Consider the following 20,406-nt stretch of genomic DNA (forward strand, 5'->3'; position numbering starts at 1 on the left):
CTACCTGAGGACGCGATGGGTTTGGGGCCCCCCATGAGCCACGTGCCCCTTCATGCGGCCACTGGCAGCTCACCCGAGGAAACCCCGAGCCAGGACCCTCAGCTGACACCCGGCTGTCCCATGCGCAGCTCAGGAGATCATGCTGGGGCTCTCCTGAAGGGCTGGGGAAGATCCAGCCCTGTGAAATGGGGGGCTTTCAGCAGCCCCATCCTGCCCTTCCAGGCATTGCCTTCACCGTGGTTGGGCAGCAATGAACGGTGAGTGTTTGGGGCTGGGGAATGGGCTCGTGCTGGGTCAGAAAGTCATGGAATCATAAAATCATAGAATATTTGGGTTGGAAGGGACTTTTAAAGGTCATCTAGTCCAACCCCCCTGCCCTGAGCAGGGCCATCTTCAACCAGACCTTGTTGTTCAGAGCCCCATCCAAGCTGGCCATGAGTGTTTCCAGGGATGGGGCATCAACCACCTCTCTGGGCTAAACATCCCTGTGCAGATGCCAACCCTGAGCCTCCAGCCTCACCTGACCCGAGACCTTTTCCTCTTCTTCTCCTTCATCTCCATCATCTTGCAGAAGGGTGGTATTTCACTAGTAGTCACGCTTGGACCGGCAGGAACAAGAGAACCAGAAGATTTCCCTGGACCCAGGAAGGAGAGACCTCGTCAGAAGAGCGTCGCTGTGACGCTGCCAGTCCTGCTAATGCCCAGGGGTGTTAGACCTCTTCCCAAAACATCTGAGAGGGCTGTTGTGCTCCCCTTGCAGCTGCTGCCGCAGCCTTGCAGCCTCCCCAGCACGGGCACTTGCCCCGGTTCCCAATTTCCAATGTGGTTTTGCAACTGTGTTATCAGCACCAGGGTTGGGAACGAGGAAGGAAGCGATGGGGACTCTTCTGGAGAGTCGTTTCTGAGGGGGGAGGAGATGCCATTGGATCCACTGTACCCTTGGGTGCATCCCACCCCAGGGCTCCGTTTTGGAGAAGCTGATGAGTCGTTGGGACAAACGGCTTTGGCGCAAGTCAGCACCTTTAGGCACTCAGCGCCGATGATTTCCCCATCAGTGACTGAAGTTGGTTGCTCATCCCATGGAAAGGAGCCAGGAGCTGCTTTACCTTCTGCTCAAGAGGTGGCAAGTCCTTTCTTCTCAGCTGCTTGTCTTTCCCAGGGACTTGTCTCAAGGTCTTGAGGAGCCTCCTGGGCGGTGGTTTGGGCACAAATTCCATTTCAAACCTGGAAACAAGGAGAAGATGCTGACATGACCCAAAGCACCAGCAGCCCTTGCCGCTCACCACCATCACCAGCTCACAGGCAGATTTTGGCATTGCCATAAAGACCATAAAGGCCATTGTTTTCCTGAGTCTACCGTGGTTTTCCCATCTACCATGCCCCATTCCCAAGGACAGTCCTGGGAAATGGCGGGAGTCACCCGGCAAAGTGGGACAAAGCATGGCCTAAATTCCTCTGTCTTTCCCATCAGATTTGCCTTCTGGGAGTGACTATGACCTGGGGACATCAACGAGAGTTGCTGCCTGGTGTCCCCATGGGTGGTGGACATCGTGCCACCACCCACATGTGGGCATCACATGGGTAGTGTCACAAGGAGCAACTGCTGCCGTGAGCATCTGCATCAAACAGTGGCTACAGCCACCAACGTACTCACTTGGGAAAGACGATGATGCGGTCAGAGACACTCAGTGAGGCCACAGGGACCTCCCAGGACACCACCATTTCCAGCAGCCAAGGGACCTGCAATGGAGAAGCCCAAAGGTGGCAGGATGTCCCCAGCATGGCCAAAGCACCCAATATTGGCGGAGCCCAAAGGTGGCAGGACGTCCCCAGAGTGGCTGAGGCACCTGATATCAGAGGAGCCCAAAGGTGACAGGACGTCCCCAGCGTGGCTGAGGCACCCGATATCGGAGGAGCCCAAAGGTGACAGGATGTCCCCAGCGTGGCCGAGGCACTTGATGTCAGAGGAGCCGAGGCAGTGAGAGCTGGTCAGGCCACATCTCTCACCTGAGTGGATGACCACGTCCTTATGTGCCACAGCAAGGAGTGCTGGGACACTGCCGTGGGACCACCTGTGCCACAAAGACACCAAAACACTCACCTTGAAAACAGCTTTTTCCAGGTTCTCCTTCCCAGACAGCTTCTCCAGGAAGTTGTGGTAGAACTTCATTTGCACCTTTGTGCCTTCAATGAGGAGCACCCCGATGTCCTTCAGGACGAGGGCAACAGTCTCCCCCTTCCCCAGGCAGTGTGAGAGGAGGGTTGTGGTGCTTTGGATGCAGCCCTCCACTTTCTGCCGGGACACAGAGGCGGCTGTGGCCACCTTGGCGTATCTGAAGGGCTCCAGCACCTTATTGCCTGGAAAACCACACGAGAGAGACGTTCACTCCGTGGCCCTTCCGCAAGCATTTCCAAAGGGCTGCTTATTGCAGTCATTGCATTGCCCCAGAAGAGAAAAACCCAACCATTTTTGAGGTGCTCTGCAGAGGGGGAGTTGCTTTACAGAAGCATCTCAGAGCAGGGGAGGGGTGCAACGGCCGTGCAGCCAGCTAGGGTTTAACCCCACGTCTCACCGGGCAGGTAGGCCTTGTTGTCCGTTAGGCTGTGGGCAACCACGAGATTCCTGGCCAGGTGAAACATGGGCCACTGGAGAGTTACAGCCTTGTCTCCGACCTGGATCTGCTTGGGGATGGTGTCGAAGGAGCCGAGGGTGGGAATTCGGAGCCCCTGCAGCAGAAGAGAAGGCTGGAGGTGGCCCTGACCGCGGCGGGTGCTTTGGGGTGGATCCTGCCCGCTCCTGCTGTGTGGAGGCATGAGCCGAGGCAGCGAACAGAGCTTTGGGGAGGAGCTGCTGAGTCTTTCCCCCTCCAAAAACGCCATGGTGGAATCATGGTAGAGCATCCCAAGGGCATCTGGGGGGTCTCCAGCAGCCGGGCTCAGCCGTGCTGTACAATACCACCCACCAGAGGTGACACCACCCTTGCATGAGCCATCAGTGGGAACTTTTGGGGTGAATTTCCTGCTTTCCGAGGAGGGGAAGAGTGCCAGCAGCCGTGGGGCCTCCCCACCCCTCTGGGCGGACAAGGATGATGTGGGTCTTGAACCACCTTGTGCAGCAGGAGCCACTCCTGAACGTGGTCGGCCACTGCGTCCCAGACGGCCGCTTGCTCTGGAAAGCAAAGGAAAACCAGGTCACGCTCCCCATCTGCCGGCTCTCAGCCCCCCAGCACCCCGAGCCCTCGCGCTGGGCAGATGCAAAGCGGCCTCACCCTCCACAGCCAGAGACAACCCTGGGGTGGCTGCAGTGCTGAGTCTCGCTCACGCGAGGCTGTGACTGCTGGTCGCCACCACGTTCCTGCCGTGGCTATGGCCGCTGGTACCTTTGGCGGTGATGCTGGGCATCATGAAGGGGTGCTCCGTCCCACCCCAGAAGCCCTTCTGGGCCCAGCTCTTGCTCTGGGGCTGCTCCTCAGCAGTGACGCTCGTTGGGGAGCTCATCTCTGTGTCAGATACTCCTCTGGGGTGCAGGACCCACTGCCCCGTGGCCTCTTTTATGGCCTGAGTGGCCACGTCACAGCCACAGCGTGAGGCCACAGCGACACGGCCGCGATGGCAGTGCCCACTGTGACACAGTGGTGACCCACTGCCCGCCAGGACGGGGCAACACCGGTTCCATCCCCGCAGCCGGCACGCTGCTGACGGACCCCTGCGAGTCGCAGCCCTGGCGGGTGGCACAGGCGGAGAAACGCCTGCGTGCGTGGAGCAGCCACGGGACGTGCTCGGCTGCCCCGTGCTGCCCAATACCCTCTCTTGCATCGCAGTCACCCTGACATCGGTGGGGCGGGAGGGCATCAGAGGGGTGAAGGCAGGGAAACCTGCAGGTTGAGATAAGAATGGCTTAATAACGATAGTAATAACTGTAATAACAACAATAATAATAAGTATAATAATAATTGTAATAACAACTATAATAATAATGAGTCTGGTTTAATATCTTTATCAATGATCTGGATGAGGGGATTGAGTGCACCCTCAGTAACTTTGCAGAAAACACTAATTTGTGTGTGAGTGTTGATCTGCTCGAGGGCAGGAAGGCTCTGCAGAGGGACCTGGACAGGCTGCATCGATGGGCCGAGGCCAAGTGTATGAGGTTTAACAAGGCCAAGTGCCAGGTCCTGCCCTTGGGCCACACCAACCCCAGGCAACGCCCCAGGGCTGGGGCAGAGGGGCTGGGAAGTGCCCGGCGGAGAAGGCCCTGGGGGTGCTGGCTGACAGCCGGCTGGGCATGAGCCAGCAGTGCCCAGGTGGCCAAGGAGGCCACCAGCCCCCGGGCTTGTGCCAGCACTGGTGTGGCCAGCAGGAGCCGGGCAGGGATGGGGCCCCTGTGCTCAGCACTGGGGAGGCCCCACCTCGAATGCTGGGCTCAGGTTTGGGCCCCTCAGGACAAGAAGGACCTTGAGGTGCTGAAGCGTGTCCAGAGAAGGGCAGCGGGGCTGGGGCAGGGTCTGGAGAGCAGGTCTTATGAGGAGAGGTTGAGGAACTGGAGGTGTTTAGCCTGGAGAAGAGGAGGCTGAGGGGAGACCTTATTGCTCTCTAAAACTACCTGAAAGGAGGCTGTAGTGAGGTGGGGGTTGGTCTCTTCTCCCAAGACAAGAGGAAATGGCTTCAAGCTGCGTCAGGGGAGGTTTAGATGGGACACTGGGAAAAAAGTCTTCCCTGCAAGAGTGGTCAGGCATTGGAAGAGGCTGCCCAGAGATGTGGGGGAGTCACTGTCACTGGGGGTGTTTAAAAAACATGTAGACGTGGCATTTCAGGGCATGGTTGAGGAGACCTGGTGGTGTTGGGCTGACGGCTGGAGTTGATGATCCTAGAGGTCTTTTCCAAACTTAGTGATTCAATGCTTTCATGATTCGACACTTCTATATTATAGGCATTGTCCACAACTCAATTTATCTCTGTTTCCAGTCTTCCCCCAGCCATAGCGGTACATTTACAGGAGGTCAAAGGAAGGAAACAAAAAAAAAGATTAAAAAAGATCCCCCGTGGAGTTAAGGTGCTGCCATATTTATGGATTTTCTCAGGACTGCTAATATTTACACAAAACGGGAGATAATTCCAAGTACAGTGTGCTATTTAATTAATATGCAGTTTATTTGCCAGGCCACTAATTAAATATCTCACCTAAAAAGCCAAAAAATTAAATTCAATTTCAATCACACCTGTAAAATGGGGTGTGAGCTGGGCTTTGCTGAGCGATTCTGTAACCGCCCGGGGTGTGGAGGTTGGCGTGTTCCAAAGGAGACGGTAAATTCCTGAATTGTTCCCTAAATCCGATACACTCACCCGATTATTGCAATAAAAAATAAGAAAATCAGAAAGAACCCCACAAAAGCTGCTCTCCTTGTTGACTGACCCATTTTAAGCTATTTTTTTAGACTGGAAGTTTATAAAGACATAGATAAATGCTGATGACGTCACCGAAATCCTTTTTTAATGCAGAACTACATATTTTCAAGATAAAACCTGAAATCCTGCAGATATAAATAAATTGCACCCGATAAATGGAGTGAGTTTTGAAGCCTGAGGCCGTAAAAATTGTTTAAATCTTCCGATTTCCTCCACTCTATCATTCTTAGAAAATAAATCTTGTATATTGTTGAAGGGTTCAAATAAAAGCAAATGTGGAAGCGCTTCAGGACACAGACAATATACAGATTAGGGGTATTATTCCACCTTTTTACTGGTCGTGTTGAACAAGAGTCTCTTAAAATAAACTGATTAAATTAAGAAAAAAATAGCCAAGATGTAATTTTAAAATTTTTAAAATTTTAAGATTTAAAAAATTATTTTTAAACTTATTTTTTATCTTTATTTTTTTAATTCCTACGGGGCGGGTTTTGGTAAAAGAGAGGTGGGGGATTCAGCCCCCACCCCAGCACACTGCACTCCTGGTGAATATTGGGAAAAATAGATATAATATTGTTCTTCCCACCACTTACTGCGTGGTAATCGTACCAGCGGGCGTTCGGTAGGTGAGCGCTCACCACTGCAGCGCCCGGGAATTAAACATTCTTCATTTAAGTCTGTTAAAGCCACAAAGGAAATTTCAGCTCAAGTCACTTCTAATACCTCCAGCAATTTCTAATATTTTCTAATTTTCCCCCCCACATTTCTGATATTTCTGTTTCTGCTTATTTCCATTTCTGATATTTTTCTGTGTGGTATTTCACAGGGCTGACGAGCAGTGCCAGCCCCCGCTGAAACTGTCTGTTTATTTCCCATGTCGGTTTTGTGTTCCAAAAACCTGCAAAGTAACAGAAGAGTGGGCATATTACAATAATAACAGCAGCAATTAAAATTAAGTCTATAAACTATATTTTTATATTTTACATATTATCTAAATAATAATTAGTATAACTAATGTAAATTGTAATGTTATTTATTATTTTAGTTTTTAATTATTTTCTAATTACTGTTGTTATTGTTATTCCCTTCCTGCCTTGTCATCTCTCTAAAGCAGCACCATCCGTGCTTCCTCATTAAACTGGAAACGAAATATTGGTTTATGGTTGTTACACCAGGAGTTATTGAAAAGAAGCTACAAAAACAACAAAAAAATTCCATTTCAGATTTAACAATTCAATTTCAGAGGTAATTTTTCCCTTTTCAGCACCATTTAATTCATTTCAATGACATTCACGTAATGGCTGTGTGACTCATCCAGACTAATTTTCCCTCCCTTGATGTAAGGCTGAGAGAAAATCAACCCTATGAATAAACCATTTGACTGTAGAAATAGGTAGAAACACCAGTTTTTAGGTGCGTGAATTACTCGAAGCACTTGAGACTGTCACTGACTAATTGCTTTTGAGTGATTAATTAATTGGGTGGATTGGGGGGGATTATTCACTTTTAATTCACTTTTATTCAATTTAACTGATTTGAAGAACTGAAGATATTCCGATAAAAGGTAAAATTATGTGAAAAAATAATTTCTGGTCAAGCAACTGGTGAAAGTTTTCATTGGCAAAATTCTGAAATGATCATTCGACACTGAATATTAATTTGCAGCATATTTTGGAAAGAACAACCAAAAAAATACAACTTCCTGGGGGGCTGGATCCACACGGGAGAAAATGATGGGAGTGAAAACACACGGATTTCAACAATTTACATCCCATAAGAATGTGAATGAAGTAGTTTGGTTTTTTTTTAAATTGCATTGTCTTGGTGGGTGGTCACATCCCTTCATGTATTTATGTGGTCATTTATTTTATTTGAATGAAAAGAACATTTTAGGGATTGGATTTCAGGAGTTCGGGAAATGCTGCAATTTGATTACAGAAATTTTGGAAAGACTGAAATTTAGGAAATGTTGAAATTTGATTTCAGAAATTTTGGAAATGCTGCAAATGGATTTCAGAAATTTAGACCATTCTGAAACTGGATTTCAGAAATTTAGACCATTCTGAAACTGGATTTCAGAAATTTAGGAAAAGCTGAAATACCTGATGCTCCTGGGCAGGGGGAGGGAAGTCTCTTTCTGACCGCAAAATGACATTTAAACACCTCAGGAAGCAACGGAATATTCCAATTGGTAGGAAAGCCCTGCCAAAAAAGCGAGTATCTCGAGCTGTTCCTCAAATTTGGCCCAAGAATTTTACATGTAAGGAATGACCAGGGGAGGCACAAGGACAATTTTGGAAATTTTAGTCATTCATTACATTTTTCACCTGGGAAAACTACGCAAACCCCTGAAATCATAGCCGTGAGCATGGCCAAAGCTAGGAAATAGCTAGAGAGAAAATAAATATTAAAGTGTAGCAAAAAAAAAAAAAGAAAAAGTGTTAAATTTTGGAAGTGCCATGCGTTCACTGGCACTGGCTGAGTGCCGATCATCCCCCAGAACTCACTGTCTTTCTGTTATGGGTTGAATTACGGATTTGGCTACCTAATTTTAGGGTTTTCTGCCAATTCTAGTGTGCACAAAGTCCTGCCCAAACCCGAGTGATTCAAAATATTTAAATTTTATAATTTAAATAGTCAGAATATTTAATTTCTTTCCGGCAGCCATCGGACTCACGGGGTACGTACCGCAGAAAATTTGGCTCTGGATTTCTACAGCTGCTGGCGGTGCCAGTCATGAAGCTCGTGGGTTTGTTTGTGGCCTGAAAACAAAATGCCAGATGAACAAACGTCTCTTAAATTTGAGTACTTAGTTTCATTTTAATTTCTGCCCCCAATATTTCATTCTCGTCAGTGGCCCAACGGAGGAACTGAAACGAGTACGAAAAGTTAAGATTTTTTCCACAGTTCTTCCTCCAGCCCGGGAGGCATGGTTTATTAAGGAAGGAATCAAGCGCTTTGGTTTAAGCCAGCAACGTTGCTGCGTGATGCACGCTTCGCGCAGAAATCAAGAGGCCCCCAGATGCGCTGCATTCCCGCAAAGCTGTGCTCTCCCCACTGAACGCAGCCCTCTTCCCGCCATCGCCGCTCTGCACCGATGGCGGATTCCCACCTCCTCCCTCGGGCAGTTACCCGTCCTGAAGCACAGAGATGGCTGGCGAGGAGCACCTGGAAGGGAGCAGCGTGCAGCCTCTCAGCGAAGGTGTGCCTGCAATGGTTTGTTATCCAGGTCGCCATCAGAGCCCTTCCTTCCCAGAGCAGCCCGCCAGCCGCTCCTTGGCTCTTACACCCCACAGCCGCCTCTGAAATGCTTCTCTCTGCCGGAACAGGTCACGGTAACCTTGGCTGCTTTCAGAAACATGCCTGGCATTCACAGCATTGCTGTATTTTTGGTAAAAAAGAACAAAGAACATATCTGCCCCGAGTTCTGGGGTGTGTATCTCATCTCCAGTATTACAGTGCAGGATTGGGCCCAGGACAGGGCTTTTGCAGGCAGAACATTTCTTGAGGATCCTGGCAATGCAGTCGCTGGCAGGTGACCATGAAATGCGGCAGTTGCCCAGAATGACTATTCTTGTTCTCTCCCCAATTCCCATCCCTTTTATTTCCTTTCTCTTTCTTTCTCTGTCTGACTCTATTTTCTAACTCCTCCCTGTCTGTCCTACAGCCTGATGCTATGTTTTCCTTTCCCTACACCTCTCTCCCGCTCCCTGGCCGCCTCCTTCCTCTGTCGCCGTGTCCTGGCCTCCTGGTTCCCCTCTGTGCTGCCGCCTGTCCCCTCTCTCCCGCCTGTATCCCCCGCTCAGCTGGCCCTGCTGCTCTCGGGGCCTCCGTCCTGCTCCCCGGCCCCTTCTGCTCCTCCTGCGTCTCCACCCTGGAGGCCGCGGCTGTTGTGCCCTTCTGCGCCTCCTTGTCCCGACCCACAGCCCCTCTGTCTCAGTCTCTCGGGGTCGTTTCCCGCCCTTCCCTCGCCCTGTGTCCCGCTCTGCGTCCCGGCCTCTCCCTTTCTCTCTCCCCGCTGCCTTTTCCCTCCGCCCCTCTCCCCGCTGTCCCCCTGCCCCGCTCCCTCTGCCACGTCTCTGTCCCTGCGCACTCCCGGTGCCTTCTCGGTCTCTGTGGCGGCGGGTCCCGCAGCCCCGGTGAGGCGGCCGTGGGGCCTGCGGGGGGGCGGCGGGCTGGGGCTGGGGGGGCGGTGCCCGCGCAGGGTCGGGCGGCGGGAAGGCGCGCCCCGGGGCATGCTGGGAGCTGTAGGCCTGGGGCAGGGGCTGCCGGGCGGCCATGTTGCCCCAGCCCCTGCCCCGAGGCCTGTCCCGCAGCCCCAGGCCGCCCCCGGGCCTGTCCTGGCAGCAGCCAGCTGGGCCTGGGCCCCGCTCCGGCCTCCCTGAGCTGTGCCTCGGGGCGGCCTCGTGGGGTGCGAGCTGTGAGGCACCCGTGGGTTCCCTGAGGTGGAAGGCAGTCGAGTGAGTGGGGCTGCAGCAGAGGGAGGGGGGGGCAGACAGACAGACAGAGAGACAGAAGTGGCTGAGCTGTGCCATGTGCCTGGCAGTGCAGAGAGCAGGAACTGCGGTGAGTCCTGGGCCCCTGGGTCATGTCACCCCTCTCCCGCATCCCAGTCCCTCCTGACACCCCCTTCCCTTTCCCTCTGTGGATTTGGTGGTGGGATACGTAGATACATATCTATGTATGTGTATATGTATATGATATTATACATAGACATATACATAATACAAATATTATAATTTCAAAATAATTATTTGTAAAAAATCTATTCCTTATAAAAATAGAATCATATTATCTTAAGCATGCACTTAAGTGGATGCACTTAAGCATCCACTGGGGCAGGATGGGGCACTTTTGGGGGTTGTTTTTGCGTTCCCCCTCTCTGCCCCAGGGTGGGGACAATGCTGCTCCCAGCTGTGGCAGATACCTGGTGCTGGCGGTACCGGTACCGTGTGGCCATGCTGGGGAGCTGTCAGGCAAATCTGGCAACTGGCCCGTGCCAACCGAGGAGAGAGGCTGGGACGCAAAGTATAGCAGTTCAGAGGCACCCTCACATTCGTGTCCTCGAGCTGTCCTGTTAAAACTGAGGCACCCCAGATGCAGTCTTACACATGTTTCTTAGACGTTCAAGCGTTCATGTCCAGCACTAGTTGACCGGTCGCTACTTAACACACACGAGTGCGCTGCTGTTTTGCAAAGCAACTCTAGTTCTGTGGTGTCATCATCTGTCTGCTTGTTTCTTGGTCTAGATGCCACTAGAGCCAGGATTGCTGCAGCTCCTCATCTGTGATGCCAGCTGAGAGGAGGGTTTCGCTGACGTTACCAACTCCAGAGTTACCAACTCTAACAATGGTTCTCTTAAGTTTGTTCTTGGGGTTGATTTTTCTGAGAGCCGAGTTGCAGATCCTGCTTCCTGTACCTGGAGAGATTCCTTATTCGATGTGTTTGCTTCTCTTGCTTTTAGACTAAAGGCAGATACGCACTGTAGTGTAAACTTATAATTTGTTCCCATCCCAGAAGAGTCAGATTGTCAGTGTTTGACTATTTCTTGCATTTGGGGAGAGGGGGCAGGATATGGCAGGTATTATTCTGCCCCAAATCTGGGTTTTTTGCATACTAGCCATAGAGGAAAGAGCAAGGGTGCCAGCTGGCGAGCCATGCAAACAAGCAGTTTCCTTCATAAGTGATTGCGACTAATTTCCTAAAGACAATGTCCGTTTCAGGCAAGAGCAAAAAAATAATATCCTAAACAGTATTGCGTTTGTGCAGGTATTATGAAGGAAGAGTTAATCCTTTCCCAACCTGAAACGCAGTAAGCAGTTTGGCATGTTAGCAAATGTTAGTAGTTCTCTTTCTAAGGTATCTTTTCTACCCTAAGCTGGTCTCTGTGCGCCAGGTTGTTATTCTGTATTGTGTGTTCCTCAGATTTACGGAGGACAGAGAATCAGGTGCAGTGATTGACATTTCAGCTATGGAAATGCAATCCTGGCTACAGGATTATTGCTGTCATTCATGTATTCATACAGCCCAGTAGTATGTCAGCTCCACCGGCCTTATTCGAACGGTCGTGTTTTCCAGCCTTCTTAAAGATTTGCCTCTCCACTGCAATGAGTAGCCATTGTTAGCTTGTGGTTTTGCCATGTCTTTCTAGTGTTGGTTCTGAATAAATGAAGTACACTGGTGAGTTACAGCGTCTCTTGCACAAACACTACAGCAGCCTCCTGGTGCCCATCCCTGAATTTATGTGGCTCTGCATGCAAGCTTTGGGCGTATTGCTGCAGTAGTTGTTGCAGTGCTTTCAGGCCCTCCCCAGTAATTCTGGACACCACAGTGTTGTGCTTCTAAAGGTGGCCTTGTTCTGGGGGTTAATTGAAATAGGTGTGCCTAGTGCTGTCTTGTCGATGCACCCTCTGTTTCTGGTTGGGCGGCACCCTCTCCTGGTATTGTAATGCTGCCCTAAATGAGAGGAGAGATGCTGCTGTCATCAAAGATCAGGTAAATACCCGTATGTGGTTCAAGGAAAGAATGGCACTGCTGTTCTGACACGGAAAATGAACCAGGCAGATGAGCTTTCTGTTCCTTCAGCTGGAAACGTTGCAGAAACCACTGTTAGAGTGGCTCCTGTTTGGGAGCGAGGAATGGAGGCTGTACTGGTGGAGAGGCCTTCCAAAATGCGTTACTGGTCTTGGAGTGTGTTCTTCAAGGTAAATGGATGAAGCAACCCTTGTGTGGTGATGTAAAGTATGTCCTTGTCCTTCCTCCGCTTCAGGAGGTACATGGCTGTAAGTGCGAGCCCAGTGGTGCTCTAGCAGTGGCAGGCAGCACGAGCCTTTTTGCACCTAAATTCCACAGCAGCCTCTGAATTGCCCTCAGAGGCTCATGGGACACTTTGGATAATGATGAGTTGTTTGTCAACGATATCCGTGGTTGCATGTCTGATTCGTCATGAGTAGAGGGCAGCTACAGATCAATGAGTGTGTGAAATCTCAGCAAGTTTTCAAATGTAATAACTAGTCCCTAAAATGCTGTAGCATTTCCCAGATTATCTTAAAGCAAATTCTGGCAGTTAAGGCCTGTCTGGGTTTTTTCACAGGGCTCCTAAATCGCACCTAATCCTAGGAACTGCTTTCAGGTGACGTTTCCACTCCTATTTTCAGTCGATACAGCACACGTAACAGATTTAGTATTTTGGCACTGTGATGGCTAAGTATCTGAGCACAGGGCTTGGGCTTCCACAAAGAAACACTGTTCTAAAGGTGCTGCTGCTGACAGTTTTGTTACTTCTTTGTCAGGTCACTGATGTTTTTCACTCAAGTAAATTTGCACTTCAGAGTGTCTGGGCTATCGCTGTTCTTTCTTAGAACTTGAAGTACTGTGTCTGGTACCTGCCTGTAATCCTGGGGATATACAGGCTGGCTAAAGGTACCTTTGTATTTTGATGGTTGATTATTTAAGAACCCAAAATGGTAGCACAGACTTTGTATTTTTGATACTTCCACAGCAGAGACAAAATACCTGAGAAGTTCTTGCACTGTTGTGTTCTATATCTGTATGTCTGAGAGTAACTTGTGACAAAGTAGAAATGGGATTTGGGGGGCTTTTTCAGTGGCACTGACTGTACCAAGAGAGAAGAGTTTCTGTATACAAATGAATGTCCATATTCTCTAGACCATCAGAACAGCATGTTTTGATGTTCAGGCTCTATAATTTGTGTTCACTGCTTGATGTTGGGTACCAGTGCTCTATTTGAGGTTCTGATCACCTTTATTTCTTCGTCTAGAAGTGGAATTGAGCCAGTGAGTGGAACACCAAAAGCAGTATGTAAAAACACAGTCTCACGCGTTTTTCTACACACTGCACTTAATTCTAAACAATGTAGCCATGTATTAATTTTCCAAATATTAACACAATATATTTTCCAAGAAACCACAGTCTATATTGTAAAGACAAGGTATTTGATTCAGCATAGCAAAAACTGAGCAATGCCATCATTTGCACAGCTCTGATGTGACTGTTGGTTTTGGTGCCCAGTAACACGCTGTATTTCATCCTGAATATGCGAGGCTATTTCCTGAATGGCTTTGTGTTGTACAGGTAAGGTTTGATCGTTTTTAGGCGCTGTAGGTTCAAGGTTTGCGCAACTGAACGCGGTGCCGTGCTCTGCATCTGTCTGTGTACGGCTACTAATGTGTATGTTTGTGTAGCTTGGTGTGTGCTTCTGTTCCTTGCAATAGGAATGCTTTGGAGTGTCTTTGTTGCCATTTTCACCTTGTATCACTTAGCTTCTGGTTTTAAATACTTTTTTTTTTGCCTAATATTTTTTGAAATTGTTACCAAAACCCACTGAGAAAAGCATTGTTATTGAACTTGGTACTGTTTCCTTCTTTTGATGTGAGGGTTCAGACAAATCCCAAACCTGACATATGCCCCATGTTTTGAGGACAGATCTGTGCAGCGAACTGATTCCTTTTCATGCCCTTAAATACTTGGGTATTTGTTCCTAAAACTGTATAACGGAAGTGATGTTGTTTGGGCCCCTCTGGGTACAGAAATGTCTTCCATAGCTTGCCCTGAAGGTAAATATCGTTGCTACACAACGTGGGGTTCTGAAGTTCTGCATTGGCTCTTTCCACTTTCTCAGATGTAGCAGTTGAGTTGAATAGTTTGTCTGCAAATGAAAATCCCTAAAACCCAGTGTACAGACTTTGGCACAGGGTTAGAGCCTTGTGCCTTTGTGGGTAAATCCCTGTCATTCTTTTTAACTTGTGCCTGCAGCCCATGTTTGGATGTGGGTGACCCCAGGGTTGGATGCTGCTTTAGTTTCCCAAAGGTGAAACCCTTCTTCAGTATAGCACCACTTTGAATTTCCATTCGGAAAAGGGGCAGCATTTTTCATCAGGTTTGAAAACACTGTCGTTCTGCTGCAGAAATATAACTAAGTAACAGAAGGAAATAGTGGCCTGGTAATGGTCTAGCTCTTGATTAGCCACTTGGGACGGCTACTGCATGTAACTCTGCATTTCAAAATAGTCCTTGCAGTATCAAAATTCCGGTGTGGTGTTTCTTATTTTTCATCTTTATTTTCAGTATCGCTGCTTTTTCTTCACTCGAGTGGTGTGAGGCTTTACTCTAACCCTGGCTCATTGGATGTGATCACTTGATAAGCTGTTAGGATAACTTAACTTATGTGGGGGATGAATTTGCAAGTAACTTAGCACTGTTTGGCACGTCCTTGAACTGAAGAAATGCGGCAGTAAAAAACAGAGACAGGAGTGTGGGAAGTGCCAAGAAGAATTTAAGTAAGTAAAAACAAGTGAGGTAGCGCAAATAGACCAGCCTGCTAGACTGTAGCATAAAGCGCATGCTGAGAGCTCGAGCAAATAGAGCGGCCTGTTAGACTGTAGCATAAGGCGCATGCCTAGAGCTAGAGCTCTAGAGATTTGTTGTTGTTGCTGCTATTATTGTTGTTGTTTTATTTTAAATATTCAATTATTCTTATCTCTACCCACGAGTTTTCTCACTTTTCCCGTTCATATTCTCCCCCCATCCCGCTGGTGGGGCAGTGAGCGAGCGGCTCTGTGGGGCTGAGCTGTCGGATGGGGCTGAACCACAACAGTCTCTTTTGGTACCCAACGTGGGGCACGAAGGGTTTGAGATGATCACAGTTGCTGGTCACAGCATTGCCTCATCTGTTCTCAGTATTAGCAGAGAGTATTCTCTGATCTACACCGTGCTCTCATTTGTGCAGAACACGTTAAAGATTGGTGTTGGTTTGTGTAGTCTGCCGTGCTCTGCAGTGATTCGTGATGTCTTGGCAAGGAGATTTGTTATTCAAACACTGGCCTTCAGCATTATCTGATATGTGGGTTTTGTATTGAAGCCATTACTGTTCCTCGGGTATCACCTCATGGAGCAATTAGCAACTATACCTCCTCCTCTGAGAGATTTTCTATGGAGGAAATAGAGAGTGGCATCTTCGCTACCTCCTTCTATCACATCTCCTCCTTCATAAGAACAACCTTTTGTATCTTGAACATCCTTGGGTAGTGAAGATATGCTGATTGGTAGCTCTTGGGCGTATTCTTTTGGTTTTGTCTGAAGTTAGTATGCAGTTTAAGAATGTCACCCAGAGATCTGCTGCAAGGCCTGACAGTTCTGAGTGGCAGCGTCAGGGACCCCTCTGCCCACCCAGCTCCATCAGGGAGGACGCCCAGGTGCGATGGCAGAAGGAGGCCCTAGTCATGCGTCAGTTGACCAGAGTCAGTCGGCTGTGTCAGTCGGCCAGCATCACCTGTCTGGACTCAGCTGGCTGGCGTCAGTCAACGTCAGCGTCTGTTGCCTGCAGTCAGTCAGGACTTAATCCTGTCGGCACTGCTGACCCCCGTTTGGGGTGTGTGGCTGAAGGAGGTGGTTCACGTCCCCAAGAGTCGGGCCACTGAAGAACGTCGGAACAACCAGCAGGTGGATCAGGCTGCCAAGATTGAAGTGACTGAGGTGGATCTGGACTGGCAGCATAAGGGTGAACTATTTCTAGCTCGGTGGGCCCATGACACCTCAGGCCATCAAGGGAGAGATGCAACATACAGTGGGCTCGTGATCGAGGGGTGGACTTGACCATGGATGTTATTGCACAGGTTATCCACAAATGTGAAACATGCGCTGCAATCAAGCAAGCGAAGCGGGTAAAGCCTCTGTGGTGTGGGGGACGGTGGCTGAAATACAAATATGGGGAGGCCTGGCAAATTGGCTATACCACACTCCCACAGACCCACCAAGGCAAGCGCCATGTGCTTACAACAGTAGAAACAACGACTGGCTGGCTGGAAACATCTCCTGTCCCCCACGCCACTGCCCGGAACACTCTCCTGGGTCTGGAAAAACAAGTCCTGTGGCGACATGGCACCCCAGAGAGAATTGAGTCAGACAACGGGACTCATTTCCGAAACAACCTCATAGACACCTGGGCCAAAGAGCGCGGCATTGAGTGGGTGTATCACACCCCCTGTCACGCACCAGCCTCTGGGAAAATGGAGCAGTACAATGGAGTGCTAAAAACTACACTGAGAGCAATGAGGGGTGGGACATTCAGGCCCTGGGATGCACATTTGGCAAAAGCCACGTGGTTAGTCAACAGGAGGGGATCTGCCAGGCGAGCTGGCCCTGCCCAGTCAGAAATCCTACATACTGTGGAAGGGGATGGAGTCCCTGTAGTGTACGCAAAAAGTACGCTGGGCAACACAGTCTGGGTCCTCCCTGCCTCAGGCAAAGGCAAAGCCATTTGTGGGATTGCTTTTGCTCGAGGACCTGGGTGCACTTGATGGGTGATGCGGGAGGATGGAGAAATCCGACGTGTGCCTCAAGTGGGTTTGATTTTGGGTGAAAACAGGCAATGAACTGAATGGCACAATGCTGTTAATTGCTATATAATGTTGTATGTCATCACTACTATGGTTGCTATATGCCATATCATTTGTATCATGGTGGGAATCTCCCAAATTAATAAAAAAACTTTAACTGAACGAAGCAAAGTGCAGCGGTGATAGAACACGGACTAATAGTGCTGTGCTGATGGAATGAGGACTGACTTCAGCAGGCAACAATCCAACACCACACACAGCACCTCTGTGCAAGACTCGTACCATAGATGGAGCCCAAAGTCATGGACTAAATGAACTCAATGGACATTTCATGGATGTTTTACAGGGGGGGTCCATAGACCAGGGGAATGATAAATGAAATCTGTATATTCTGTCAAAGGATGAGAAGGTGGGTAGGGGTTATTGAAATTGTATTGAATAGTATGGGACCTGACTAAATTATATGGAATAAGGAGTGGATACTGTTGTGGTTTTAGCTCGGATAAAGTTAATTTTCTTCACTGTAGCTGGTACAGTGCTGTGCTTTGGACTTAGTGTGGAAACAACGTTGATAACACACTGATGTTTTGGCCGTTGCTGGGTTGTGCTTGTACTAGTCAAGGACTCTTCCAGCTTCCCATGCTCTGCCGGGGGCACAAGAAGCCGGGAGGGGAGGGGGCACAGCTGAGAGAGCAGATTCAAACTGGCCAAAGCGATATTCCATATCATGTAACGTCATGCCCAGTATGATAACTGGGAGGGGCTGGCCAGGGGAGGAAGGCAGCAATCACATCTCGGGGATGGGCAGCGTCAGTTGGTGGGTAGTGAGCAGTTGTATTGTTTGTGTTTCTGTTTTTTCCCTTTTTCCCTTTTCCTTTTTATTATATTATCGTTATTTTTATTACTATAATAATAATCATTATTATAATTATTATCTTATTTTAATTATTAAACTGTTCTTATCTCAACCTACAATTTTTTCCTTTTGCTTTTGCTCTTCTGATTCTCTTCCCAGTCCCAGAGGGGTGGGGGGAGTGAGCAAGGAGCTGCGTGGTGTTTAGTTGCCGACTGAGGCTGAACCACGACAGTAGGAATTTCAGATCTTCATCTCTTGGAGTTTGTGTCTGATAGGAACCGGAGTGCAAGTAAGTGTGAACCATTGTAGATGGTTAGGAATTTTGGGCTGAGTAGAAACTAAAGTTTAAAGATGCCAGACTGGACAAGACTAGACTAGACTAGACTGGACAAGGCTAGAATATACTAGAATACAATAGAATAGAATAGTTCAGAGGGAAGGGACCTACAACAATTGTCTCTTCCAACTGCCTGACCGCTGGCTCATGGTGCATTCAACTCCTGCATCTAGGTCATTGATAAAAATGTTGAACAGGACTAGCCCTAGAACTGAACCCTGAGGAACACTGCTGGTGACCAGATGTAGCCCCATTCACTACAACCCTTTGAGCCCTGCTGTTTAGCTGGTTCTTCACCCACTGCACCATGTAGCTGCTCATCTCACGGTAGACAACTTGTCCAAAAGGATGCTGTGAGGGACAGTATCAAAAGCCTCACTAAAATCCAGAAAAACTACATCCACCACCTTCCCTTCATCCACTAGGCACTAGACCTTATCAAATTAGTTAAACAGGACTTTCCCTTTGTCAACCCATGCTGACTGTGCCTGATGATTGCATTGTTCTTTAAATGCCTTTCAGTAGCATTGGATCATCAGTATGTTCTTCATGTTCGAGTTCATGATTTTAATGTACAAATTCATTTAGAGATCAGACGTCTCATCTTAACTGAACCTTTTTTTCCAAAAGATAGGCAAATAAAAGTAATAAAGGAACAGTGAAGCACTCCAGAAAAGAATCAGGCAGCGATATATCTTGACACATACACTTTTTTCCTGATTCAGTTCAAGGATGCTTTGTTTGATCCATTGAACATACTTATATGTTGTCATACAGCCCCACTGTAATTTCATTTCCATGCTATGCATGTAACATCTCATTGTGTAACACATATTTTTGTACTGAGGCAAAAACCAGGAAAAAACCCAACCAACCAACCAACCAACAAACCCAAAACAGCAATAGCCTTTCAAGAGCCACAAAAACACCACACAGAGACCGGTGAAAACTTGGGAAAGATGCTATGCATATGCTTGGATATAGCAACCAACTTCACAGAGGCCTGGTCATGACAATGTTTGATCAAAGTTACTTTGTACTATTTCATCTGGCAGGAAACTGTATGTCTACACTGCTGGGATCTATGACTAAATTAGGGCAGGTGATTCACCCAAGCTGCCTACGTGCTTGGAAAAATGTCCATAATCAAAGTCTGAGCAACTGTCTGATGCTCATCAGAAGTCCTGGTATTTCAGTCTCACAGAATAAATTGTTGTATTTTATTATCAGTTTCCTGTTACTCAAGAAGGAATACTCCCACACTAAAAAAACTGGATGAAGGCCCACAATTTGACTGTAAGGAAGGCTGTTGACACACAATTGACATACAATACAGCATTGCTGTGCTTAAACAGGTTCAGGAGGAATGTGAAGAGAGATGAGGTAGAGGAGGAAGAGAACAGGAGCTGCTGAAGTGGAGGGACTGAAAGCAGTGAGGTGAGTGCCGTGACTGGAGGGTTATAGGTGAGAGCAGCTAGGATATAGTGGCTAACAAAGGTGGTTACGGGTGGACGTATTATCCCAAAAAAGCAGGTTCGTTTGCCTGGTGTGCAAAACGCCAAACTACACACAGAGCAGAGGTATTTTATTTAATTCATTTTTGTGCAGAGATTGGTGCTACATGGTAATTCAACAAAGCTAGCACACCACACCAAGACACTACAATGCATTCATACAGTTAAATGTGTCAGTCACAGCTAATATTCACATGCCTCAGCTAAAAATTTGTTAATTTCTTTCTCACTTCAATGTAAAGGTACAGCTCACTTTTAATTTACTATGCATGCTCAGAAAGTAAGGGGCTTATTGGGGGGGGTTGGTTCTGGCCTATGGGCCTGATTTTTAGTATTAAAATGAGGATAGTTCACCTAATGGGCACTTTGTTTTTGTTCCTGTCAACATCCCAGTTAGTTGTTCTCCTTGACTATAGACGTTATCACCCTGTTCTCAGCATCTTCTGAGGTGGGATGTTTGCTTCGATCAGCTTCTCAGCTCTCCTCAAGGATATAGTTGTAAAACAAGTGCTTCTCTATCTCTCAGTTCCTGTCTCTGGCCATCAAACTCTGTTTTGCCAGGTTTGCATGGTTCATTGTTATGACTATGCACTGGAACAGGTTGCTCAGAAAGGTTGTGGTAAAAAAGTGTTTCCTGTTGTTCAGACAGAACTTCTTGTGGTTCATTTTCTGCCCATTGCCTCTTGCCCTGGCACTGGGCACCACCTGGAACGCAATTCATTATCTCTGTGCGAGACAAGGGGATTTGATTGATCTGTCCATATCTAGACATTTACAATGTGTATCACCAATGTGGGTAGGATTAGATTATGTTTTCACTGGCACCTGCTTCCATTTTAGTCTCCATGAGATAGCTTTCCTTGTTATCATTTTTACTCCCAAAGGTTACAGTATGAGTAAAGCTGTATCTGCCAATGCATTATAGATCATAAAGTC

The 20,406-nt window shown here is 48.1% G+C and overlaps 1 protein-coding gene across 1 annotated transcript; it reads right to left on the reverse strand.

The window, feature by feature from the left end:
* Nucleotides 1–1,022: 1,022 nt before the first annotated feature.
* Nucleotides 1,023–3,498, reverse strand: LOC142068091 (coiled-coil domain-containing protein 81-like). Its single transcript, XM_075117337.1, has 6 exons — nt 3,381–3,498; nt 3,108–3,169; nt 2,574–2,727; nt 2,102–2,358; nt 1,655–1,740; nt 1,023–1,224 (listed from the first exon to the last, which is right to left on the reverse strand). Exons 1-6 carry the CDS (start codon nt 3,496–3,498, stop codon nt 1,023–1,025), a joined length of 879 nt encoding a protein of 292 aa, XP_074973438.1.
* Nucleotides 3,499–20,406: the final 16,908 nt, after the last annotated feature.

The sequence above is a fragment of the Phalacrocorax aristotelis genome, chromosome 23, assembly GCF_949628215.1.
Source record: "Phalacrocorax aristotelis chromosome 23, bGulAri2.1, whole genome shotgun sequence".
Taxonomy (NCBI): domain Eukaryota; kingdom Metazoa; phylum Chordata; class Aves; order Suliformes; family Phalacrocoracidae; genus Phalacrocorax; species Phalacrocorax aristotelis.